This window comes from Heteronotia binoei, chromosome 21 (genome assembly GCF_032191835.1).
Source record: "Heteronotia binoei isolate CCM8104 ecotype False Entrance Well chromosome 21, APGP_CSIRO_Hbin_v1, whole genome shotgun sequence".
NCBI classification, from domain to species: Eukaryota; Metazoa; Chordata; class Lepidosauria; order Squamata; family Gekkonidae; genus Heteronotia; species Heteronotia binoei.
The window spans coordinates 159,051,871-159,079,096 of NC_083243.1; the positions used below are offsets into that span (position 1 = coordinate 159,051,871).

At 42.6% G+C, this 27,226-nt stretch overlaps 1 protein-coding gene across 4 annotated transcripts in view; it reads right to left on the minus strand.

The window, feature by feature from the left end:
- AP2A2 (adaptor related protein complex 2 subunit alpha 2) overlaps positions 1-17,606 on the minus strand; it is a 75,702-nt gene extending 58,096 nt beyond the window's left edge. For 2 of the 4 annotated variants that reach the window (XM_060263028.1, XM_060263026.1), the window contains exons 1-2: positions 17,430-17,606; positions 267-335 (exon numbers count right to left, since the gene is read on the minus strand). In XM_060263028.1, coding sequence (XP_060119011.1) covers positions 267-335; positions 17,430-17,496 — 136 coding nt within the window. In that variant the 5' untranslated portion in view covers positions 17,497-17,606. The remainder of the gene's footprint in view (positions 1-266; positions 336-17,429) is intronic. The other 2 variants (XM_060263027.1, XM_060263025.1) reach the window with 1 other exon arrangement.
- Positions 17,607-27,226: the final 9,620 nt, after the last annotated feature.

Here is a 27,226-nt window from a genome sequence, read left to right on the forward strand (position 1 = left end):
GGACATATGCAGCTCTGCAACCATTATTTTAAGCATGGTCCTACAATTATCTCCCCCACAGACAATTATCACTCGAGTTATTCTGCCTAACAGTACCATGACTCGACTGAAACACTTTAAAGTAAAAAAAGAAAAAGAAATCATATGTAAACAAGAGTCTCTTTTTTAGGTAAATGTAATATTTAGGCTTACCATCACTTTATTTTTAAAAAGCATATACATTCTTGTTTTGTACTGCCATCCCTAAAGATTCACTAGTTACTTACCTTTAAACTTGGACCGAATGTTTGCCAATTCTTTGTTTATTCTCTTTATCTCTGCCTCTTTGCTTTTACCTGAAAACAAAAAAGAATCCAAATCAGAATGCCCTTTTAATAATAATAATAATAATAAAATTTTATTTATATCCCGCCCTCCCCGCCTAGGCAGGCTCAGGGCGGCTAACAACATTTATAAACATACAGAACAATAAATATAGGGCTTTAAAATTAACATTATTAAAAACCAGTCAGTATACAATTAAAACTTAACTTAATCTGACAGTGGTGATGGTATTTCCGGCGCTAATTTCTGTCAGTTTACATAGTTTACATGTAATAGTAATATATAAGCATTGTAATCCTAAGAAGTTCTGCAAAGTAGTAAAGGCACTTTTTGAACATGAACATTTGTCTTAAAAATGGCAGTGTACTGTCAGAAGTACGTATATCCAAAATTTAAACCATACACAAAGTGGCAGCAGTTAAGAACTCAAGCCATTAAGCTAGAAACCCTCCCATTCAAATCTTACTTCTGTCCCCCTATTCATATGGACACATATCCTGCACTAAGGCTCATTCTTCCCCATAAAGACTACATGACATCAAGCAGAGACTTCTCTCATCTCCAAAAGTGACAAGCCAATGAACTAGAGTTGGGATGGGTCGGGGTGGCCAATGATAGCTCTCCAGATGTTTTTTTGCCTACAACTCCCATCAGCCCCAGCCATTGGCCATGCTGGCGGGGGCTGATGGAAGTTGTAGGCAAAAAACATCTGGAGAGCTACCACTGGCCATCCCTGCATCATGTTTAGCATTAAAATATTACTGTGGGTGGTAATAACTCACGAGATGTTTTCAACAATTATTATTTTGATCAAAGTTTGAGTTCAGTGGCACCTTTTAAGACCAACAAAGTTTTATTCTGGGTATAAGTTTTCAGACGCATGCAATAAATAAATAAAAAAACCCCTCTACTGTTCTTTAAGGCGCCACTGGACTCAAATTTTGTTCTGCTGCTGCAGACCAACACGATCACCCATTTGCTCAAGTCAGATGTCAGAAACCAATCAAAATGCTTTCATCAAGAATGAACAAACTACAAGAATCGGTTCAGGAATTTCTTACAACATGGGGTTGATGGAATTATAATTTTTGCATTGTATTAAAATAGCCTGTATCCAACCAGCTTTACTCAGAGTGAACCCTGCAGAGCATGACTTTTTGTTTCCCCCTCCTATTGCAGCCCATGAAGCCTTCTATAACACAAAAGACAAAGTGGAGACTTGAAATGAAGAGGGTGGAATCAGTTGTAATTGCCACCCCCCCCCCCATTCTCCAAAGGCAGATGTTCTACTGGATCAGACAGTATAACTAAAAAGAAAGAGTTATCAGTTAATAGACTAGTACCTTAATGGGATTCTGCTGTCCATAAGGATTGTTATAAAACCTTCAACCTCTAGGTAATACCATCCAATTTGGCTTCTATTGACTTGCCACTGTGCATAATCTAACATTAGTGTCAAGAGTGCCTCTTGCCATGAGCTGGGGATTGGGGAAGTTATAATTGCTTGTAACCTGTAGTAACCTCTGAGGGTCCTGCTTTGCTGCTATCTCCTTGTTCTCATACATTGCCTTATTGTGTATGTAACATATCATGTATCTTTCCACCCTGGAGCAAGACACTATGAGCTTCTCAAGGCCGCATTATCTAGTTCATAGAGATGCTCACAGCTTGCTTCAGAAACATTGGGGGCAGGGATGAACATGATGGGGGGAGAAAGGTGATCGGTAGATTTTGGGGTGCTTTTGCATTTGAACTATGTAACAGATGGACTCTAGGTATATTTCAGTGGGCAAAGCCCTCTGGCTTTAGTTTTAGCAAGACCCTGCCTAATTGTCATGTCTTGCTTATCAATCAACACCTTTGATGAAACTAAGGTGTATTGATTGGTGAAGAACTTGCAATACTTGACAATTAGCCTCTACTTTTGTGGAAAGAAGGATCTACCAAGGTTTTTTTTCCTGCTGCTCACCTTGCAAACACTTGAGCAAAATGGACTGGGCCAGAAAATGCTGGCTTTTACAGTGTTCAAATTAATAACAATGCAATTTCACCCCTTCTCCATTCCAGCAGACTGGGACATCTTGAAATCTCTCTTGCACGGATTACCATGCAATCTAATTACACCTCATGCCAACTTCAGGTTCCTCCAACATAAACTCCTGCCTCCTATTTTGTACTTAACATATGATATGAAGACTTCCTGAAAACACAAAGCTTGCATTCACTATTTTGTTAGGCCTAAGTTATTACTCTACGTACTTTTGGATCTTTTCTCTATTGACCAACAGTGCTAACAGCACTGTTTCTATCTCTTACTTACAAGATGCACTGCAACATCAAAAAGCAACACTGGAACAATATACTTTCACCAGCAAGAGAAACACTTCCTATCAGGTACCTCTCAATTTGCGTTAAATGTAAACTAGAAAAACAACAACCCAGGAATCAATTTATCTGTATGCTGGTAGAGCCCAAATCAGGGGAACTACTATTGTAGGAGTTGGAGAAACTGTCCACAAAGCAACAATATATTTCCACATATTATTTCATGATTACAGATGAAAACCAAACATACAGCAAAGCCTTAAACATTTATCATTTTTACCAATATTTCCAGTAACTTTGTCTCCAATCCCCTACATCATCAGAAAGAGGAAAGCAAAAATGCATACACCATGAACTTTTTTTTTTTACTGAAGATTAGAACACTGACTTTCAAGCATGAGTAATTCTATTTAACAAAATCTGCCCACACTTCCTTTCAGAGGTCATTTAGATAACCAGAAACATCCAGTGACCCTCTTTCTACAAAGTTGCCAGAATTAGCAAAGTTAGACGTATAAGAGACAGCACTGGCTTCATGCTGAGGGATTCATTCAATTTCAAGCCTTGAAAAATGGCAGTCTTCCTGAAACCGCTCTGAGCCCACTTTGGCGGGGGAGGGCAGGATATAAGAATAAAATTATTATTATTATTAAACCAAAGTATACTCTTTGATTTGTCACAGAGTAGATTTTTGTACAGTCTTTGAACATGCAAGTGAAACTAAAGCCTTGCTTTGTTTTAAAACATTTCCAATAGGATTTTTAAAATTGTGGATCCAGGGCAGGCTGCAGGTTTTAGGACCCCATACAAGGAAACCTCTCACAGGGTTCCACTTTCCTCTTATACAGAGAGGGGCAGACCACTGTTGCTGCTACATTGCCAGGAAAGTGAGAGAAAAAGACTGCACGTCTTACCGGGGCCTAACTACACACCATTTTTTCCCCCTAGGTCAGGTCACATGTATATTTCAAGAGCTTTGTGCATCCCAGGAATGCAATGGCCAGATTATTTATGTATTTATTTGGATTTTTTACTACCCTTCCATTTCCCTACTTTGTCTCCATTTCCCCACATCATCAAAAAGAGTAGGAGTTTGGGACCATGGGAAGAACAGAATCCCACCCCCCAGTCATTTTCCCAAACTGAAATGGCCCCAGGGTGCAACATGCTCCACATATAGCCATAACACTACATATGTAATATCCAAACGGGCAAATATGGCTATTTCAGGTTGCAAAAATGGGGAGATTCAATCCCCTCCTCCCTGCATGTGTGGTTCCCCCCATGCCTGGAAAGTACAGAACACCTAGAACAAGTCTGTGACCTGCCCCGGGGATCATGTATCCTGGAAGAAAGTGATGTGCAAGTAAAGCCCCCAGTGCTTCACGACTGCCCCTTGCTGGTGCAGAGAGGAGCTGAACTGGAGCTTGCTCCTCCTTGCTGGCATGGACAGCCACAATGGTGACATGACACAGCAATATGGATCTCTGGAAAGTTTTCCATTTCAGTGTTCCAGATTCCTTAAACAGAGTGTGAATTGATGCTTTGACTTGTTTAGTAAACAAAGTTTTAGAAGTATCCTATGTTAACTTTAAAGAGCCCCAAGGCGCAGAGTGTTAAAGCTGCAGTACTGCAGTCCTAAGTTCTGCTCACGACCTGAGTTCGATTCCCGGCGGAAGCTGGGTTTTCAGGTAGCCCGCTCCAGGCTGACTCAGCCTTTCATCCTTCCAAGGTCAGTAAAATGAGCACCCAGCTTGCTGGGGGGAAAGTGTCGATGACTGGGGAAGGCAATGGCAAACCACCCCATAAAAAGTCTGCCGTGAAAACATTGTGACAGTAACGTCACCCCAGAGTCAGAAAACGACTGGTGCTTGCACAGAGGACCTTTCCTTTTTTCCTATGTTAACTTTATGTCCCAATAACATCAAGCATTTCTGCTTAAACATCTGTTCAGGAAAAATATTAATCAAATGTAGTATAAATATTATAGTTGAATACAGAAATCTGTAGAAATCATTTGTGGCAATAAAGAGGCTATAGCACATACTTCCTTTTACATTGCCTTAATTTAAGAGGGATGAAACATAAAAACTGCTGACATACTAATTATAGGATAACCAAAATACTGTGCATGCTATGCTGTGGATGTGGTCATCCACTCAGCTATTCAAACAGAATTTAGCTCCCTTCCAGAAAGGTTGCCTGGGGCAACTCCCATGCAGAGTGACATCATTTATATTGCTTGTTTGTTCCATATCAAATTGGTTTTGATTTGACCTATACAGCCCAAGCTAAAACTCTGATTCTGGCTCCTGTCGCAATATCCCTTCCCCTACATGACTCAAATCTGGTGAACTGATACACAGGAGAGTGAGGAGTAAAATCACAAATGCACTGTAATCTACATGTACTCTCCTACAGGTAATCTCCTGAAAAAGCACTACAACTTTGAAATTGTCGAGCTTGCTTAAAATGTATTGGCAATGACATCCATTAATTGCTGTGCATTTTACAAAACAATGTTATCTCTCCACACAGAAATAAAGGACTGGATAATTTCCCACCCATCTATGGCAAGGTTGCAGGAATCCGCAAGCAAGAGACTGGTAGGCTTGCAAGAATGGTGGTGGGTTGATTTCCAATGGCAAGCCCAGCACTCTTCCACTTTCAAGGATCTCGCTTGGCTATCAACCAACCTCCTGGTGTGCAGGATTTCAACGTATCCAACCAGCAATACTGGCAAATTAAGACATTCCCTTATTAAAGCCACAACATTTAAATACATAAATACCACCTACAACATATACAAAAGAGGCAGCATTCAAATGTAATTGGTACAAAAAAATGTATTTGAAGACTCAACTGCAATATTTATCTTTTCAGAAGTGGGCTGTAAAAATTAGCATTCTTCTTGAAGACACAAAACACAGTTTGACAAGCCTCAGATTTTCCAAAATCACACTCGTAGCTGAACAAGAGGCAGTTCAGAAACTCAGAAACTAAACAAGAAGAGGAAGAGTTTACAGTTAAGGATTCCAGAGTAGCATTTGAGGTAGCTGATTTCAGCAAAAACAATTAGGAGCCCTGTAAAATCTTAATGGCTCACTGGTTTTATTTCACTACATGTTTTCATGTACTAGAGCCCACTTCATCAGATGCATGCAGTAAGCCTTCACTAAGCAGACATATATGAGGCTATGAAGTGGGAAAAGGCATAAACAGGGTGAGATATGACTCAAGTGTAATCAAGGAAAGTACAACAACCCTTTTCAACAGCAGTAACTGGCACTCTAGTTTTGGAGTAATAAATATTAGCATTGTGCTCTCTGTCTACTAAAGATCAGTCTACCATAGAAACTTAGCATGGGTAAATTCAGAACTATTAACAGTATCTAAATATGAAGATCCATTAAGCAACATGGAGGGCCCAAAGGGCCCTTTGAGAATCATGTTCATAGCCAACAGCTTTCAGATGGATGGGAAGCAGGTTTCTTGTAACAAGTTAGCCTAACATTTAAAAAAGTCCAACCAGAAAGTATAGTTTATACAATTAGCTGCTCCTTTCATGCCTTTGTGATTCCATCTACTCCTAGCTGAACAGCAGAGATTATCTTCATTGTGTGTTCCCTGCAGACTAGAGTAATTTAGAGCCTCCTATTAAAAAAAACACAGATAGCCAATTCCATGCACTTAACTGGCTTGTTAAAAGGAAATTCATGACAGCTCAAGCAACTTCAAATTCTGCTTCCAAACTTGGCTACTGATAAAGAGCTACTATATTTTAAATGGAGGAACTCCTATTTTGTTTTTTAAAGAATAAATATCCCAGGATATGAAGTTCTATTTTTAAGACAACATAGGCCTGAGTAAAGCAAAAGCCATCCTCAAAAACGGAACACCGGTACAGAAACTATAATAAGAACATAAGAGAAGCCATGTTGGATCAGGCCAATGGCCCATCCAGTTCAACACTCTGTCACACAGTGGCCAAAAATATATATATATATATATATATATATATATATATATATATATATATATATATATATATATATATATATATCAGACACACACATATATATATATATACACACACACACACACACACTGTGGCTAATAGCCACTGATGGACCTCTGCTCCATATTTTTATCTAAGCCCCTCTTGAAGGTGGCTATGCCTGTAGCTGCCACCACCTCCTGTGGCAGTGAATGAAGGCCAATGAAATACTACGGTAACCCAGAATACTAAGGAAATCAGTCTAAGGAAAAGCCTAGCCTGCTGGGGGTTCCTCCCACTCCTTTCCTTACCCATTTGTCAATTTTAACTGTAGCAAAAGCTACAGCTGTCGCAACATGCTATGGTGCATAAATATGGCTTAAAGCCACAGAAAGCTGCTTGTACTATTTGTGAAATACAATTTCACTTCAGTCACTCCAAATTCAACACAGAAATGGAATGCAAGAACTACCAGAGTCCAAGCCAAGTCTAATAAGAGGGTTAAAAAATACAACCACCAAGCAAACAGAAGGTTGGTTAATAGCATTCAAACACAAATGCTTATTTAGCCTGGTACTTATCACAGGTAAAAGATAACATCCAATTAAAACAAATGGAACCATGACGAACTGAGAAAATTTTATTATGAAGTCCTCGGCTCAAAATGAGCTCTTTATCAGAACACTTTCATAAAAATTCTGTTATCAGCATGAGCATGCGTAGAATCTCCTATAGAAGGTTTTATTATATACATGCTTTTAATTTTAAAGTGTAGGGGGATACTCAAACATTTAATGCAGCTGCTTGGACCATATTAAAGTGAAAATAGCTGGCAAAGAAAAAGAAACAAGCACTTCTCAGGAGCAAATACATGTTCATAGTATTATTAGACAAAGTGTAACGACTCATACCACTCAAATGTACCAAATAACTGCTAGTCAAGCACATTTACACAAAGTCTTCCCATGAAACTACAGTTTGGCCTATTTACAAGTGCAGACAAACAAACTGAACATAAAAGAGCTGGATGTTCTTCCTTGGACAATCCAAAGAATAAGCTTTTGTAAACCTTGTCTTAAAAACTGTACAGAGTTGCTATAAGGCAGTTGCAACTTGATGGTATTTTACATACACACACAACCACCTGATCTGGAGGGCCAGTGTGGTATAGTGGTTAAAGTGTTGGACTAAGATCTGGGAAATCTAGGTTCAAATCCCCACTCAGACAATGGAAGCTTGTTGGGGACCTTGAGCCAGTCACACAATCTCAGACTAACCTACATCACGGGGCTGTTGTGCAGATAAAATGGAGGAAAGGAGAATGATGTAAACTGCTTTGGATCCCCAATGGGGTGAAAAGCAGGATATAATTTAAAAAGTAAAAGTTAATAAAAGTCTTTTTAACTGGAGATGCCAGCTATTGGGCTTGGGGCTTACTACAAGCCAAGCAGATGCTCTACCATGGAGCTACAGGCCCTCAATTCACTCCAAAATTGTGACTAAGCTATTTGCCATAAGTTGTAATTACTGGTTATCTCTAATAGTACTTGCCAACTGCAGTCTACAGTATTCAAAATAATGACTGCTTTGGAAAAACAAGCCAGGCTTTGACTGTACAGCTGAAGTCCTTTTCTATTCCACCTTCCACAAAGCTTGAGGCATTTTACAATCCCAAGTTTTTTTAAAAAAAAAAATTGCAATGGGACAGCTGCTCTCCTCCCAAACATAAGCATTTAAGTCCTATTGGAATTTTTTTTAAAAATATATATATATTATTTTTTTAAAAAGGCTTAACGTGTACTGCTGAACCAACATATTCCTAAAAAACCCCCAAAACACTGAGGGCAGTAAGCTTTGCTCTTCCCACCCACCTCCCTAAAAACCTCCTCAAGGTTTTAATCTTCTATCATTAAATAAAAAGTGCAATTTTGGGAACTCAGCAGCAAAGAGTAGAAACTATTTTTTTGTTCGTGTTACACCATCTCTTTTTAATCCTGGCAGCCTCATCCATTCCAGGCATGAAATGCCTTTATCATTTTCATTTGAAATATCTCATGTGTACTGTTAAGCAAACTCCAGCCATTTGTTGGGTAGCTTATAATTAGGAGGCAACCACCACTTTGCACCATCATGCTCCTGTTAAACAAAGAGCAATTATGCTCCAGCAGACTGAAAAAGAGTTTGCTCAAGTTAAATCAGCACTTTGGGTAGCTCCTTCTAGATTAACAAACAGCAAAACTACCAAAAAAAAGTCTACCTTAGAACCACACAAACCATCTGAATTAAACAAGCAGGGTCAACTGAGAGTAACATTTTATTATGAAGTCCTCCTCAACACACCACAACCCCTGGCAACAAGCTGAAGTTTAGGTCCTGAACAGACAAACTGATTGGGACAAATGTTTATAGATAGCAAGACTGAAGGCTCCACATGGAATCCGATGGCAGAATGCACAACTCACAAAGCAGGATCACCATCTGATCTACCAAACATACTCACTGCAGGAATACAAACACAGAGGATCTGTGCACAAATTACTATGGGGAGAATCCAATTAGTTTGGGGTTTCTTCCACCACCTGTACTTTGCATTCTGCCAAGAATGGCAGTAACTGGTTTTAAGGAAGCATTGTATCCTACAGAAACTAATTATAGGGTCATTCCCCTTCACACACACACACACACTCACTTATTTGTATGGACACCAAGAAACATTTTATCAACCGGACAGGTTTGTTGCTGTTTTGTTTTTATTTTTTAATGACCTCTTCTTTGACAGACAAATAAGAGTGTATTACTTTCTCTCCCTCTAAGACTACTGTACACCAAACACTGTGCCTTGTGGCCAAGAATGGCAGTACCTGGTTTTAAGGAAGATGGGGGGAAGTGGGTAGACCATTCCAAAGATGAGGAGAGGTGAGTGGACTCAGTCCGCCCACCCACCAGCCACGCAGCTTCTAGCTTGGCTGGTGATGAGCAGGGGTGCACGCAATTGCTAAAAGGGAAGAAATAGGCATAAAAGCCACACTAAGTTGCCTAGTGAATTTTCATGCATACACACACACCTGTCCTGCAACTATGGAAACAAAGTGCAGAATGCTGTTTTCCACCTTCCGTTTCAGGATGCCCCACAGATGCTCAATAGGGATTAGGTCTGGAGACATGCTTGGCCAGTTCATCACCTTTACCCTCAGCTTATTTAGAAAGGCAGTGGCCATTTTGGAGGTGTGTTTGGGGTCGTTATCATGTTGGAATACTGCCCTGCGGCCCAGTCTCCGAAGGGAGGGGATCATGCTCTGCTTCAGTATGTCACAGTACATGTTGGCATTCATGGTTCCCTCAATGAACTGTAGCTTCCCAGTGCCAGCAGCACTCATGCAGCCTCAGTCCATGACATTCCTACCACCATGCTTGACTGTAGGCAAGACACATTAGTCTTTGCACTCCTCACCTGGTTGCCACCACACACGCTTGACACCATCTGAACCAAATTGGTCTTTAGGGCTGTTGTCTCAGAAGGAAGCCTCTTCTAAAGATGATGCACAAAAAAGCCCGCAAACGGTCTGCTGCAGACAAGCAGACTAAGAACATGGATTTCTGGAACCATGTCCTGTGGTCCGATGAGACCATACACACCTCCAAAACGACCACTGCCTTGCTAAAGAAGCTGAGGGTAAAGGTGATGGACTGGCCAAGCATGTCTCTAGACCTAAATCCTATTGAGCATCTGTGGGGCATCCTGAAACAGAAGATGGGGGTGCGCAAGGTCTCTAACATCCAAAAGCTACGTGACGTCGTCATGGAGGAGTGGAAGAGGACTCCAGTGGCAACCTGTGAAGCTCTGGTGAACTCTATGCCCAAAAGGGTTAAGGCAGTGCTGGAAAATAATGGTGGCCACACAAAATATTTTGACACTTTGGGCCCCATTTGGACATTATCACTTAGTGGTGTACTCACTTTTGTTGCCAGCAGTTTAGACATGAATGGCTGTGTGTTGCGGGGACAGCACATTTACACTGTTATACAAGCTGTAGACTCACTACTTTCCATTGTAGCCAAGTGTCATTTCTTCAGTGTTGTCACATGAAAAGATGTACTTAAATATTTACAAAATGTGAGGGGGTGTACTCACTCCTATGACATACTGTATCATTGATGGCAGAAACCAAGAAAGCTTCTCACTAGCAAAACCCATCTTTGTGGCCAGCATTAGACGAAAAGTCTGCAAGGCAGCATACAGGTAACATTTTGACTCACAGATTATCCATCTTTCCTCAGCTACAGACACAGCCTTAGAGTTTGAGTTATTGTGACAGTGTATAATGCCACAACATATTTCTACATCTTTAATACTATGAACAAGCAACAACATAAGGAACTGATATTTTATCTAACACATCTAGGTTTTCTTCCCCAACCACAACAATGCTTATCATATTAACTACATCCTATTCATTGGTACAAGATGTTATTCAGGCAGTGTGGACATGCTAGTTACAGTTAACATGCATCACCTTCAGATGCTCACCTTCATAAAAAGCTTGCCTCTAATTAAATAAAGAACAGTAGTTCAATAAAATGCATGCATTTATAATATATAACACTAATATATAATACTTACATAAATATATGTATTTAATTTTAAGGACTTAGGATGTCATTTATTAAACTATGTTTCCCAACAGTTGCTGCAATGTAATAATTGTTGTAATATTTGGCTTAAACAATGATTTTAAATTATCATACAAAAAAGAAAATGATGAAGTATAATGCAAAATACTAACCAAAAATTCCTATCTAGCTCACTGAAAAAACTGGGTAACCATCCTACCATGGTTAAAAAAGAGCAGGCTGAGACTGAATCTGATAAAGACAGAGGAGCTGTGCCTTGGGCCCCTCAGGATTGGAATCTAGGCTTCCAGCTCTTGACGGGGTGTCACTGATGCTGGTGCAGTCTGTCAAGAATTTGGGCATCATTTTGGATTGGTATTTTTTCCATCTTCACCAAGCTCAGCAACTGGCTTCTTTCTTGTTGCACTCTGACCTACCCACAGTAATCCATGCAACAGTCACCTCTAGACTCGACTACTGTAACTTGCTCCATGATGGTCTACCCTTGAGACTGACCCAAAACTCCAGCTGATCCAGAATGTGGCGGTGTAAGTCCTGACGAGAACTTCACAGCAGCACGTATTCAATTTGTGCTGTACCAGCTACACTGGCTTCCAGTGAAGTACCGAGTCAGGTTCAAGGTCTTGGTATTGACCTATAAGGCTTTGAGTAGCCTATATCTGCAGGATCATCTCCTCTGGTATGTCTCTGGGAGTGCTTTATGCTCTGCAGATAACAACCTGCTGGTGGTCCTTGGCCCTAGGGATGTCTAGCTGTTCTCAAGCAGGGCCAGGGTGTTTTCAGGCCTGGCCCAGACCTAGTAAAACTCTCTGCCTAATACCATTGGGGCCTGTGGGATCTTACGCAGTTCTGCAGGGCCTGTTAGGCAGAGATATTCTGCCAGGTTTTTGGCTGGGGACAGCAATGGTTTTCTACTGTGGCTGGCACCCTCCCTTCTTTCCTTCCCCCTAATTTCTGATTTTGTATTTCCTTCTCCACTGCCCAGAAATTGGCCAGGTAGTCCAGAATTGGGATGGAAAACTTTCAAGGATGCCATCTGGGATATCTTTCAATTTTAACATCTTCAGTTTTTTTATTAACTCTCTTATACTGAATTTTAACATTTCATATTTGTTTTATAGCATTATGCCTCTTCTGTACATTGTCCAGGGAACAAGCTGGCATAGGGCAATTAACAAATAACAACAGCAGCAACAAATCCCTATACATTTATACAGTTGGGCTCCAGAAAATAATCTTAGTAAGGACAATCTTGTCTTGGATCCTTGTCCTGTGCTGAATTTTGACAGACAATGAAGAGTGGCAATGGGAGTCAGGCCATCAGATCTACTTACAGTTCTGATTTTACAGATGCAATGCCTCTCCTTTTTTGCTTGACAAAATACAACACAGGGTATGGATCTTGGAGATTAGCTTTACTGCAGGATTTCTTTAGATAATCCCCTTAGAACACCGTCTACGCAGGAGACATTAACATTTTGAGAATTTTATTCAGCAGCTCAAAATACCTCCACTTAGTATGCCAGACTGACAACTCTCTCAATACGCACCTTAGATGAACAGTGCAATCTTTAACATTCCCACAGAGCTCAATCCTACTATGTCAATAAGACTGTTCTCAGTGTATATACATTTAGGTTTACAGCCTTAACTTCAACACATCCAGTACTTCATGAAATGCTCATTTTATAAAATGCTTAGTGATGACAGCTTAAATAATAGTGTTAACGTAGCTACCTGGCTATTGGACTGGGTAAAAATGCATGCAAAGTTTCTCCAACTTGGATAAGTGGATAATAAAACCCAGTTGTATATGGTAATCTACAATAAAAGCAAAGTGCCCAGAGACCCCCAAAGTCACTTCCAAACATTTCCTTTAGCAACAAGTAATAAGCACACAATCAACCCACCCAATAGCTAGGGATTATTTAGAGCAGGGGTGCCAAACACTTTTGTTATGAGGGCCAGATCCGACACAAATGAGACCTTGTTGGGCTGGGCAATGACAGACCGGGTCATGTGTGTACCTATTTAAGATTAGGTAGCAGCAATATAAACTTTATAAAGGACACAGACAAACACAATTAAAGAATTTTTTTTTAAAAAAAACCTTAAGACATGCTTACAACATTAACACTCATTGGTCTTAAAGGTGATTTCTTTGTATCTCTCCCACGGGATCCAGGGAACTGGGCAAAGGGAGCTCTGGCTCTCTCCTTCCTTCCCTGGGGAACCAGGAGGGGGAGAAGCCTCAGCCAATAGAAGGAAGAGAGGCTTGGTTCAGTAGCTCTGCTGTGCAATTGAGAGAGCCTGGCAAAGCAAACTCTGCCTCCCCCCACATCCTCCCCAATGAAGGAGCCTCAGTCAGTGGGGAAAACAGAGGTTTTGCTCTGTAGTTCCTGTGCAATTGAGCAAGTTTTGCAAAGCAAGCCATTATGCAGAAGGAAGCAAGAGAGAGGGAGAAGAAAGAAGATGACAGCCAGTTGCTCAAGGGCCTGATAGGAGCCCTCTGGGTCCAATTTGGCCCCCAGGCCGCATGTTTGACACCCCTAGTTTAAAGATTATGGACCAACCACAACTAGTCCAAAAGGATTTCAAGAATCAGCACAGGTATCACAGCAAGTGTAATGTCTAGTTGGCCAGTACTATACTAAGCCTCCACTGTGCTAAGGTTTTCAGATACTTCCTGAATGGATACTTGTAACTGACAGAGGAGCTACTGTTTGGACACACTTGGGAGTCAGGCAACCTTGCCAATGCTAAAAAAACAAACAAATTTAAAGTACTTCTCACCAGGAAAGATAAATAAGATAATTTATTTATTACGTTAAGCTTATATCCCGCCCTCTCCGCAAGCGGACTCAGGGTGGCTCACAACATCACATTACTTCCATTAAAAACCAATAAAACATAAACAACACATGCCAGATAAGTGCAGCCACAAAACATCTTCAAATACTTTTTAATAGGTGAGAGAATTTATTCCTCATCATGGTTGGATTAACGCATGCTGAGGTCCCAGGTTATGTTGAGTTCAGAAGATCCCACAGCATTAAGAGTATCACACTAATATCTGAAAGACCCAGATTTGAATCCCTATTTGTGCCATGGAAGCTCATTGGATGACCTTGGGCCAGTCACACTCTCTCAGCTGAACCTACCTCACAGGGTTGTGAGGATAAAATGGAGGAGAGAATGATGTTAGCATTGGTTCCCAGTTGGGGAGAAAGGCAAAGCATAAATTAATCAAAAAATTACCTAAAAGTGATAAATTGAGTATTTTTTTGTTTAAAGTATAATCTGAGGCTCTAAACTGTAGTTTACTTCACATGAGCATCAATCCAGTTCTGCATTTTTTATTTATGTATCCATAGAGGATATACAGTATGTCACAGGAGTATACCCCCTCACATTTTGTAAATATTTAAGTATATTTTTTCATGTGACAACATTGAAGAAATGACACTTGGCTACAATGGAAAGTAGTGAGTCTACAACTTGTATAACAGTGTAAACGTGCCATCCCCTCAGAATTACGCAACACACAGCCATTAATGTCTACACTGCTGGCAACAAAAGTGAGTACACCCCTAAGTGATAATGTCCAAATGGGGCCCAACGTGACAATATTTTGTGTGGCCACCATTATTTTCCAGCATTGCCTTAACCCTCTTGGGCATAGAGTTCACCAGAGCTTCACAGGTTGCCACTGGAGTCCTCTTCCACGCCTCCATGATGTCACGTGGCTGTTAGATGTTAGAGACCTTGTGCACTTCCACCTTCCGTTTCAGGATGCCCCACAGATGCTCAATAGGGTTTAGGTCTGGAGACATGCTTGGCCAGTCCCATCACCTTTACCCTCAGCTTCTTTAGCAAGGCAGGGTTGTTATCATGTTGCAATACTGCCCTGCAGCCCAGTCTCCGAAGGGAGGGAATCATGCTCTGCTTCAGTATGTCACAGTACATGTTGGCATTTATGGTTCCCTCAGTGAACTGTAGCTCCCCAGTGCCGGCAGCACTCATGCAGCCCCAGACCATGACATTCCCACCAACATGCTAGACTGTAGGCAAGACACACTTGTCTTTGTACTCCTCACCTGGTTGCCGCCACACACACTTGACACCATCTGAACCAAATAAGTTTATCTTGGTCTCATGGGACCACAAGACATGGATCCAGAAATCCATATCCTTAGTCTGCTTGTCTGCAGCAAACCGTTTGCGGGCTTTCTTGTGCATCATCTTTAGAAGAGGCTTCCTTCTGGGATGACAGCCCTGCAGATGGTTCAGATGGTGTCAAGTGTGTGGCGGCAACCAAGTGAAGAGTACAAAGACAAGAGTGTCTTGCCTACTGTCAAGCATGGTGGTGGGAATGTCATGGTCTGGGGCTACATGAGTGCTGCCGGCACTGGGAAGCTACAGTTCATTGAGGGAACCATGAATGCCAACATGTACTGTGACATACTGAAGCAGAGCATGATCCCCTCCCTTCAGTGACTGGGCCGCAGGGCAGTATTCCAACATGATAACGACCCCAAACACACCTCCAAAACGACCACTGCCTTGCTAAATAAGCTTAGGGTAAAGGTGATGGACTGGCCAAGCATGTCTCCAGACCTAAACCCTATTGAGCATCTGCGGGACAACCTGAAATGGAAGGTGGAGGTGCACAAGGTCTCTAACATCCACCAGCTACATGACGTCATCATGGAGGTGTGGAAGAGGACTCCAGTGGCAACCTGTGAAGCTCTGGTGAACTCTATGCCCAAGAGGGTTAAGGCAGTGCTGGAAAATAATGGTGGCCACACAAAATATTGACACTTTAGGCCCCATTTGGACATTATCACTTAGGGGTGTACTCACTTTTGTTGCCAGCAGTATAGACATTAATGGCTGTGTATTGCATAATTCTGAGGGGACAGCACATGTACACTGTTATACAAGCTGTAGACTCACTACTTTACATTGTAGCCAAGTGTCATTTCTTCATTGTTGTCACATGAAAAGATATACTTAAATATTTACAAAATGTGAGGGGGTGTACTCACTTCTGTGACATACTGTATGCTAAGTACATAAAAGGCCATTAAACACTGTTCAACTCTTAAACAATGTACAATTCTTAACACTTGCCAGCTCACTACTAGCACTTTGCCTTAAAAGGTCTCCTGAAGACACTAACTATGCTGCCCAAAAAGATTATGAGTACTGGTTAGCTACGCAGCAGGTAATTTGTAAAGCCTTGGAACAACTGCACAGAAACTGTGCTAAGTTAACTAACTTGCCTCCTAAATTCCTGCAATTAAACCAGAGAAATTCAGTTTTTGTTTGCTGGTCTCTGAGCTGTGAATGTATTCAGGAGTGAAAATTTACAACATTACATTAATCAGTTTTAGAACAGATTTGACTGGACCAGTTTACTACATATATCCTCAGCTCATCATTTTTGACTATCAACTTAAATAGCAGTGTTTATGCTGGTGATACTAGGTTGCTGTTTTTCTGAAAAGAAACTCGAGCGGTCACAATGCGTTTCTTCTATATATACCTAACCTCCCATAGTTTGTCTTCCCCAAATAATAAAAGATTACACATAATTTTAAGCTGGCACATCTATACCTACTTGCAATGTCAGTCTGGCCCAGAATAGTGCATCCATCACTACCGTATGCAACCCTCCCCCACCCGTCTCTGGTAGAAGGTCTCGAGATTCCTGCGTGCGCAAAAACAAGACAGGCAGGGCACAGAGAGAGAAAAACCCCAGGATTCTTACCCCAAAACGGAACAGCTTCCTAAACAACGCATCACACCCAAAGCCTTGAAACCAGGGCTCCTCCCTGCGAGCTCAACCTGAGTTCATACAGCACTCCCTACTTGGAGAATGAATGGAACTTCCCCTCTTCGGCTACACTGAGCAAGAGCCCTTTCCTGGGAAGAGAACAATCAGCCATTCCCGGCACCTATCACGCAGAAAACAAAACTCAAGACACGAACCAAGCACACAAACAACACAGCCCCACCCGAAAGAGACCCAAAGGGACATGCCATCCACCAGACCCACATCAGCATTCAACGTTTCCCACGATCCTTTAGACACCCCTTCCTACTCAATGGGAAAGGACCCTCCTTTTCTCTCCCGAATGCGACTCACAGTTCCTGATATCGGAGATGAAGACCGCCAGGCCTCGCATCCCATCCCCCTTCGACACCGCCGGCATCCTGACGACAAAACACGAAGTCCCACCGCTACTATGCTGCTATGGCCGCTACTCGAGTCGCTATAAGGACCTTTAGCCTCTGAAGTCGCCTCTCCTCCCACGCCGCGACCGCTCCGCCTCTGCGCAGGCGTCACAGTTTTTTTGCCCTTGTCTCCCACTCTAGATTACAAACAGAATCCGAAGCGCCCCCTAGTGCCTGGAGATGGGTGCGGGAAGTAGATAGCGGAGCCGGGAGGCTAGACTGTCACTGTGGGAGGCTGTTTCATGACAGCCATCCTGTGTAGACTTATAAGCCTCATTAAAATCGGTGGGGTTTTTTAGTTCTCTCTAATAAACGCGCACATGCTGAGGTTGCACAAAGATTGCTTAAAACCCCAGCCCAAACATAACAGAACTAACAGCTCTGTGACATCTGAGATGGTTTTTAACAATAGGTTTTACAAGATTGTTGCTTTTATTTTTAATGAACTGGCATGGCTACCTGCCATTTTTACAAAGTAGCGAGTCTGGACCTGGGATGTACTCAAGCCAATTTAAACGTTAAGGCAGCTGAGCTCTTAATGACATCAAAAGATCAGAATCCTTACTTCTCCACACAATATTCACTGAAAAAGGAGTGGAATTCACATTTAATCACTTTCAATCTGCATACCTAAATTAAAGCTGTACTCCTGTACACAGTGTTTTAGAAACTCAGTGGGACATTCTTTAGTATGTACAAGTGCAAATCTTTGTACATAATTACTAGTAAGCACAAAGATTTTCAAGGGGCACATCTTTTGCTCGGCTGTCCATGTCCCAAAAGCCTTGTAGGGTTGCCATCCTCCAGGTGGTGGCTGGAGATATCCTGGGATTACACTGATCTCCTGGCAATAAAGATCAGTTTGCCTGGAGAAAATTGCCACTTTGGAAGGTAGACTCTAGGACATTATACCCCAGTGAAGTCCCTTCCCTCACCAAACCCTGCTTTCCTCCAACTCTGCCCCCCAAATCTCTGGTATTTCCCAACCCGGAGCTGACAACGCTACCCCCATACTCACTCTCCTTTTCCTGCTTCCTTCTCTGCTTCCCACTTACCAGGCAATCTACCTCTATCTGCCAACCTTGTCTTCAGCTTTACTTCCTTCCCTTTCCTAGCAACCTCTCCTTGGGAAAACTCAGCCAATCACTGGGCAGGCCCACTGGCACAATGGGAAACCTGCAGGGACTTGGGGGAGGGGTGTTTCATTTCCTTTTGCATCCCCTTCCCCACACTAGTTCCTCTTTCTCTCCTGGCAGTTTATTTCTTAAATTTCCCTGCTTCCTTTTAATCACTCACTAACCAACCTACTTTTAATCTGCCCCCATCTTCAACTATATTTATTATGTATTTACTTCACTGATACCTTGCCTTTCTCCACAATAGAGACCCAAAGCAATTTACATAATTTCCCTCCCTCTCTCTTCACAACAATGCTGTGAGAAAAGTTAGTCTGAAAGTGTGACTATCCCAAAGTCACCCAGTGAGCTTCCATGGCAGAGCAGTGATTTTATTTATTATTTATTTGTATCCCACCTTTCTGCCCTTACAAGGGCCACCATAGTGGCTAACAATTTAAAACATACATGATTAAATCACATTTTAAAACCATTGAAATCAGCTCCCTCTCCCAAACAAACACAATAGTTCCAGAGCTTTGGTGTCATGACTGAAAAAGCCCTTTCCTGGGTTGCCACCTGCCTGATTTCAGAAGGCAGGAGCACCAAAAGCAGGGCCTCGGGATATGACTGTATTGCTCAGATACATTCATAAGGGAGCAGATTGGATCTGAACCTGGGTCTCCCAGATCCTAAGCTGAAACTCAAACCCAGAAACTTCAAACTCATTTGTTATGAGAGCCAGATCTGTCATAAAACGTCACTCTAAATTTGTCCAGCAAGGCCATGTGTGCCATAAAATGTATTGGAGGTATAAACTTTATCAAGATGGTACCAGATGTCAAATGGCAATAGCAGGTGAATGACAATAGCAGGCAAGATTGAATTAGATGTGATATGCAGAAGGGTAGTAGGCATGGAGATACAAGCATTGGTAATGAGACAGGAAACCTAGGTCTCAATTCCATCCAGGAGGATTCAGTTCAGGAGGATGCAAAGAATAAATGGACATAAGTCTGACATTAGAAAACACAGCATTCACTTGCTGACCGAGCAATGGTTTAATGAGGGGAAAAAAGGCTTAGTGGTAACAAATATTAGGAGTAAGGGTGAAGGAAGTTTTTAGGGCTCATAAGATTTAGTTCACATATTAACTTTTTAGAATAAGGGTGCATTTCAGTCCTTCTGCTTTTATAATAGCTGAGTAGTATGCTGTATTCAAGATCTGAGCCATTTATTATCAAGTTTTTTTTAAAAAAAACATCCTTTAAAAACTTCTAGATGCTGAATAGATCTTGTGTAACTTTTTAGCAATTCAGGGCAAAAAGCACTTCTGCTAGACAAGAATGTTAAATCAGTGCCGATTTTAACCAGGTTCATTATCCACCCAGTAAGACAAGGCAAGTGTCAAAGGGTGATTAGAAAGAGAGACTCCTGAATTGCAATTGTTAATGACGTTCTGGACAATGCATCCTTCATGACTGAATTGAGAGCTAATTTTCCTGTCTCATTACCAATGCATGCTATTATCATCTGGCACCTGAAATCACTCCACTCTTCAAGATATAAGGACCATTCCAAGTGTTCTAATTCCTAATCAGGGTCTTTTTGAAAGAAAATACATTCAGATAGGAACAGAGAAACCCATTTTTTTTTTACTTTTCAGAATAAGCCAAAATATTTTTCTCAATGTACATTTTGCTTGTCAGAAGAATCCATCCACCCACCCACCCTCCATCCAAAGAAGAACTGTGCTTGCACACAAAAGCTTATACCTGGAATAAAACATCATTGGTCTTAAAGCTGTCCTGGATCTCCAACTTCATTCTCTCCCCCCCCCCTTTTCCTCCCCCTCCCTTCCTCCCTCAAAAAGGAGCAGAGGAGGAGAGAGAGAGAGGTTTGTCTTCATATGTCTCTGCAAGAAGCAGCCATGGAACTCTCTGTTTATACATATGTGTGTGAGAGAAGGGGGGGAGGAGCAGGGAGGGAGCAGGAAGGGAGGCAAGAGGAAGGAAGCAAAGACCCACTAATTTGGGGGGTGGGAAGTAAACTATGGTGCAGCTGCAGTAGCAGCCCTGGAAAATGAAGTAGGAGAATAGGGCTGCCAGGTCTTGCCTGGCTGCCAGCGTGGGGACTTCTCTCATGTGTGCAAAGCACATGTGGCTTGATGACATCACTGAGAAGTGATGTGATTGCTCTGGGCATGTCCTGTGGGGAAGCTCTAGTGTTTTGGTAAAAAAACCTCTATGGCATGATATTCCCAGCATGAGTATGTCACTTCCAGGCACATTGGGCACCAACAGAGCTCTTTGGGAGCAGGGCTCCTCCCACTGGCCAATCCTGTACTGGTGGGATTGGAGGCCCTAAATCAGGGGAAACCCCACCCCCAGTGGGAGGCTGGGAACCATACAGGAGAAGGAAGTTGCTCAGGGACCAGATTTGAGCCCTGCGTGGGCCACATCCATCCTGCAGACCACATGTTTGTCACCCCTGCTCTAACCACTACATGGGTATCATGGCGTGGCTACTGTTGAACAGCAAACAACAGGGCCTACATGAGTCATGCAGGTCACATGGTTGTGAATCTCCTGGTGGTTGCTGTTGGGGCCTGGCCCCAAAGTCTTTCCTCAGATGCCAAATGGAAAGGGCCCTCCTCTCTCTCCCCCCACCATCTTTTACTGACAGAAACTACGGTAAGCCTTGAAGGCTGGCCGTACTATTGTGTTTCATAGCAAGGGCTATGGAGGGCATATAGTTCTTGAAACTACAGATGCAGTTTCTATAATTTTGGAAGGCTCTAATCCCCATTCCCATGTATTTTCCTTTAACATTTCAGATTTTTCTGTTAATCTGGGGTTTTGCCTGTTCATGGACCCAATCTCTGTACTTAAGTATCCACAGATGGAGTATTGCTGAGAATTAGATATATTAACACATTATTATCATCATCATCATAATCTATCATCATCATCAGTATTATTATTGTTGTTGTTTATGTTGTTGTTATAAATTGAGATGGGGGTACAGAAAAGAAAGAAGGGGGGAATTATAAGTATCAAATTTATCTGTTATTTGTTCATCATAAGGACAAATAGCATCAGAGTTAAATACAGAACACAAGCATGTAAAATACCTAATATTCAGTAATGTCTGCATACTATGCTTGTTACTAAACCCTAACATTTATCATCATAAATTACTATTGTTAATATTCATTATTTTTTGCTGTATTTCATTGTTTAAAGTGAAATCTGAACTTTATATATCCTAACATATCTAATATATAGTACTATCATAGTCAACTTTAAATCTGAGCGTATTTTAAAGGCATATCTAAAAATGTTAATAGATAACGCTAAAATAAGTTTGCCCCGTGGCACAGAATGGTAAAGCTGCAATACTGCAGTCAGAGCCCTCTGCTCACAACCTGAATTCGATCCCAGCGGAAGCTGGTTCAGGTAGCCAGCTCCAGGTTGACTCAGCCTTCCATCCTTCCAAGTACCCAGCTTGCTGGGGGGAGGGGAGTGTAGATGACTGGAGAAGGCAATGACAAACTACACCGTAAAAAGTCTGCCGTGAAAATGTTGTGAAAGCAACGTCACCCCAGAGTCGGAAACAACTGGTGATTGCACAGGGGACTACCTTTACCTTTTTGAAGTAAGTTCATATATACATCAAAGTTCTTTTGTATTCTTAAGTGTGTCATTGTTTCATAAACATTGTTTCAAAAATACCTATATTTACGCCATTATATTATCTGTAACAACCTAAATTATATTAATGCAACTATATTAATGCCTATGCTAATTTTATACTAATAACTGAAATAACAGAAAGTATTTCAATAGCTAATACAAATCATTCATTTTTCATCTTTACATAGTAAATTGGTAATTTCCCCATCCCCACCCCCCAATTCTATGACTAGTCTTCTATTTATATAATTGGTTAGTTTGGCCATAATAGCATATTCTGCCATTTTATCTCTCCAGTTTTTGTTGTTTGGACACTCCTCAGTTTTCCATTTGGTTGTCCATATTATTCTGGCTGCCATCAGAATTCATGAAGTATTCTTTCAGTTTTATCTGTTCCCAATAGCATGTAAAGTTCCCAATAGCATAGGCTCTGGTTTCATTTCTAAATTAATTTTTAAAACTTTCTGCATCTCTGCATGTATATCTTTAAAAAAAATTCTTACCTTTTTGCAAGTTTACACATATGGTAAAAAGTGCCTTCCACAAAACCCAATATAGTCCTTGTCCATATTTTAATATCTTGAGGAGTTTATATATATATACCATTGAAAGAGCATCTTGTACCAGTTTTTTCTCTGTGTTTGACTTGCAGTGCTTTTTATACCTCTAATCCATAAGTTTTCTCATTGTTGAAATATTATTTCTCACCCAAGATTTGTTCAGTTTTAGTATGTATGGAAAGCTAATGCTACAGCTCTGGTGTTTGCTAGTTCATGCCAGACTTATTGGAGTTAGACGACTGAGCTTGGAGATGCAGAGACAATGGGAAGCAGGATTCAAACCTTTCTCTCCTGGACCTGTTGCTTGCCCCCTGCTCGTTCAAACCATCCAATGTTGTAGTAGTGTGGGAACTTGAGTTGTCTATTGTTGGGCCAATTGGCCCGATCGGTTAGCCTTAGTTTCAGTTACTATGCTGTGTAATCACAGTAAAACGAGCTGATCACTATCCTGTGAGCCTCCTTGTGTATTAAACCCAGTATATAACAATTTCATTGATTTTTTTTTAAAAAAAAAAATCAGGTAAATCTCTTATCTGTCCTCTATAAGTACTCCTTTTCTACTTCCTTATACTTGGGACAATAAAGCAAAAGGTTCTTCAATAGATGTTTGATTGATATTAAGCAAATTTGCAAGATTTCTGGTACATTCACCGCATCCAAAGACTTTATTTGTTTGTAAGCATGGTACTCAGATATATCATGTGTCTCTACTAAAAAGTCAATTTTTTAGTATGCTTCTAGCATTTATCAGAATACTGAGAGTTAATACTGCTTTGACATGTTTGGTTTTGGAATCACTGGACATATGTTCTGGAGCTTGAGGGTGATGTGTAGGGCTGAACTTCACATGTCACAGAATGGCCTTGATCCAATTTCTCAGTGTTTTATCTTTTACTCAAAAGCAGCTTTGTGGGGCTCAAAACTGGAAGAGATCAGCAGTATTGGAGTTCAACCATTTCTTTGTGTCATTTTTCTAATCTAAATTCTCCTCCAGACCATTAATAGTTCCATTTAGGGGGGGGGGGGGAGTTATCCTTCCCTCAGTCTGCACCCTTAGCCAAATCTAGAGTATACTGCAGTTATTTTAAATAAAAAATTGAAAAGTTTGGCAAGTGGAAGCACATCTCCTGCGCAATGAGTAGCATGTCACTTACTAGTGGAACAACAGGAGTCTTAAACTTGGCTAGATAATTCATCAAAACATGCCCCACCCAATGCTTTAAACATTGTAAGATGATCCACTGTAATGATAGTTTGTTTAGAGGGAAAGCCTTGTGATTTTTTTTCCCTTACCATTGGCAGGGGGAGCAATGATGTCTGCTTTTTTATTACAGCTTGTATTTCAGCGCTGGAAAAGAGCAAAGCTGGGCAGTGCTGTGTAGTAGTTAAGGTACTGAACTAAGAACGAAGGTTTCTAATCCCTGCTTACCATGACATCCACTGAATGACTTTGGTCCTGTCATTCTCTCTCAGCCTAACCTATCTTATAGGGTTGCTGTGAAGATAAAATTCAGGAGTATATGTACACTGTCCTGAGCTCTTTGGGAGATGAGCAGGATATAGCTATACTGAATAAATACATGTGATTTGGATCATGAGATAAGTATAGTTCCATCTGCCTTAGCATGTAGAAGAGAACCTGTGACTCTCAGTGCCAGTCCAGTGGAAATCTCTAATGCCTGTACTAGCACATTCCAAAAAGCATGCACTAGCATAATGGAAACATTAGCAGGGGAAATTATTTTTTTCTGTGATATTGTTGTGTCCTAGGCTCAAATGGGAGAACTGTTACTTTTGGAGGGAACTGTTACTTTTGGAGGGAAGCCGAACAAGGCCTAAGTGTGCCCAATCAAGGGAAGGATTGAAACATAAGTAGCCAATCAACATCCAGGCTCATACTGTACCCTGATAGGCCCTTAGGGCCCTGTAAATAGCCAATCCATGTAGATAGTTAAGGACCAATCAGAAGGGGGGAAGAACTGTATAAAGGAGCGGGAAGTTTGAACAGAGCTCAGTCTGTGTGTGTGTGTTCCTGAGGTAAAGCTTGCTGAAATCACTCTCTGACTCTGGTCTCTTACTGCGCCGATCCCAGTACATTACACTGGCGACGAAGGTGGGATGCCAGTAAGAACCAGCAACAGAACCAGGAACACGGAAAGGCGGCTAAATCCAAGCCATCTGGATCCGCACCTCCGTTCTGCGCACACCCCAGCTCGCAAGCCGCCCAGACGCGCTGCCAAGAATGGAGGCTCCAGCCAACCTCCTACAGCCCTTTAGCATCGATCGCCCCGAGCTGTGGGACTCGTGGGTCGAAGGCTTCCAGTCATACCTGACCTTCTGGAAGATTACAGAAACTACCATGCAGAGAGCCCTGCTTATCAGTACGTGTGGCATGGAGACCGTGAACTTAGCCAGGGCTCTTCTCCAACCCAGGAAGCTCTCAGAGACGCCGGTAGACGACATCATCAGCGCTCTGGAGAAGTATTTCCAGCCCCAGCCAACCAAGCTCACCCGGCACTGGGACTTCCGACAAAGGACACAGAAGGCAGGCGAAACCGCCATGGCGTTCTTAACAAGCCTGCGCCGGGTGGCAAGCCAATGCAGTTTCGCAGACCTCAACGAAGCCCTTCTCGACCAGTTTGTATGGGGCTTGAGGGACGAAAAACTAGTGCGGAAACTCCTGTCCCTCTCCGATTGCGACCTAACAAAGGCAATCGACGTGGCCACCAGCTGGGAGAAGGGCAGATCAGCAGAGCCACGGCTGACAAGAAAGGCTGCGGCACACCAGATCAACCCTGAACCATCTACTGAGGACTTGGACGAGGACAGAGCTCTACAAACCGGCTATCGTTCAGCAGGAAGGAAGACCACCCACGTCCCACAAGGCATGAGACACAAGACACCACCTGCATGTGCAAGTTGCGGGGGCCAGCATGAGTGGAAGACCTGCCGATTCCGGAATGCCACCTGTCGGCTCTGCTACAAGGAAGGCCACATCGCCTGCGCCTGCAGATCCAAATCCCGAGCACGCGTCCCGCAAAGATCTGCGCACTCTGAAGGCCAGCCAGACTTCGAGATCGACGCTCTCCACGCCCACCAATACCCGGTACAGTACCTACCCTCGCCAGTCAGGCCCTCCAAAATCCGGGTCAATGTAGAGATCGGGGGGGGGGGTGCCCTGCCAAATGGAGGTGGACTCTGGGTCAGCATCATCTATTATAGCAGCAGAGACATTTTTTAAAATTCCCACCAGGCTGAGGCCTCGTCTCAGGGACCCGGGGTTTACCTTAGTGGACTTCCAGAAGAACAAAGTGCCTATCTTGGGAGTGGGCCCGGTCCCAGTCCAATACAAGGGGTTCAAGGGCCAGCTACAAGTGCTAGTGGTCAAGAACCACCTTACAAACCTTTTGGGTCTCGACTGGTTCAAGCCCCTGGGACTAGAGATCAGGGGGGTCAATAAGACTGGCGGAGTGGACTTTAACAAGGTTTGCAAAGAGTTCCCGGCCGTTTTCGATGGCACCTTGGGCTGCTACACGGGTCCTCCGGTTTCACTACACCTTGACCCCACAGTGCGGCCTATTAGGCTTAAAGCGCGGCGAGTTCCTTTCGCGCTCAAGCCTAAAATTGAGGAGGAACTGGATAAACTGATTGCACAGGGAATACTAGAGCCTGTCACCCACGCAACCTGGGAAACTCCCATCGTGACTCCAGTCAAGCCCAGTGGGGAGGTGCGGATTTGTGCAGACTATAAGTGCACCCTCAACAAGGCTCTTCAGGCCCACGCATATCCTGTGCCCATTGTCAGCCACGTTCTAGCCACCCTAGCCGGCGCAAAATTTTTTGGCAAGTTGGACTTGGCCCAAGCTTACCAACAGCTGCCGGTGGATGAGGCCACGGCCAACGCCCAAACAATTGTGACCCACCGGGGGGCCTTTAGAGTAAAGAGGTTGCAATTTGGTGTGAGTGTGGCTCCGGGGTTGTTCCAGGAACTAATGGACTCTCTTTTAAAAGGACTCCCCGGAGTCACTCCATTCTTCGATGATGTGCTGATCGCGGCAGCCTCGCCGGAAGAATTCGCCGCCCGCCTTAGAGGAGTCCTACAACGTTTTGAAACAGCCGGCCTCAAGGTCAAACGGGAGAAGTGCCTCCTGGGCGTGGATCGGGTGGAATTACTGGGGTTCTCCATCGATGCCCAGGGGGTCCACCCCTCCGACGCCAAGCTGCGTGCCATCAGAGATGCTCCAGTGCCCACCAACAAGCAAGAACTCCAGGCCTTCCTTGGCCTCCTAAACTTTTATCATGCTTTTCTCCCCCACAAGGCAGCGGTGGCCGAACCCC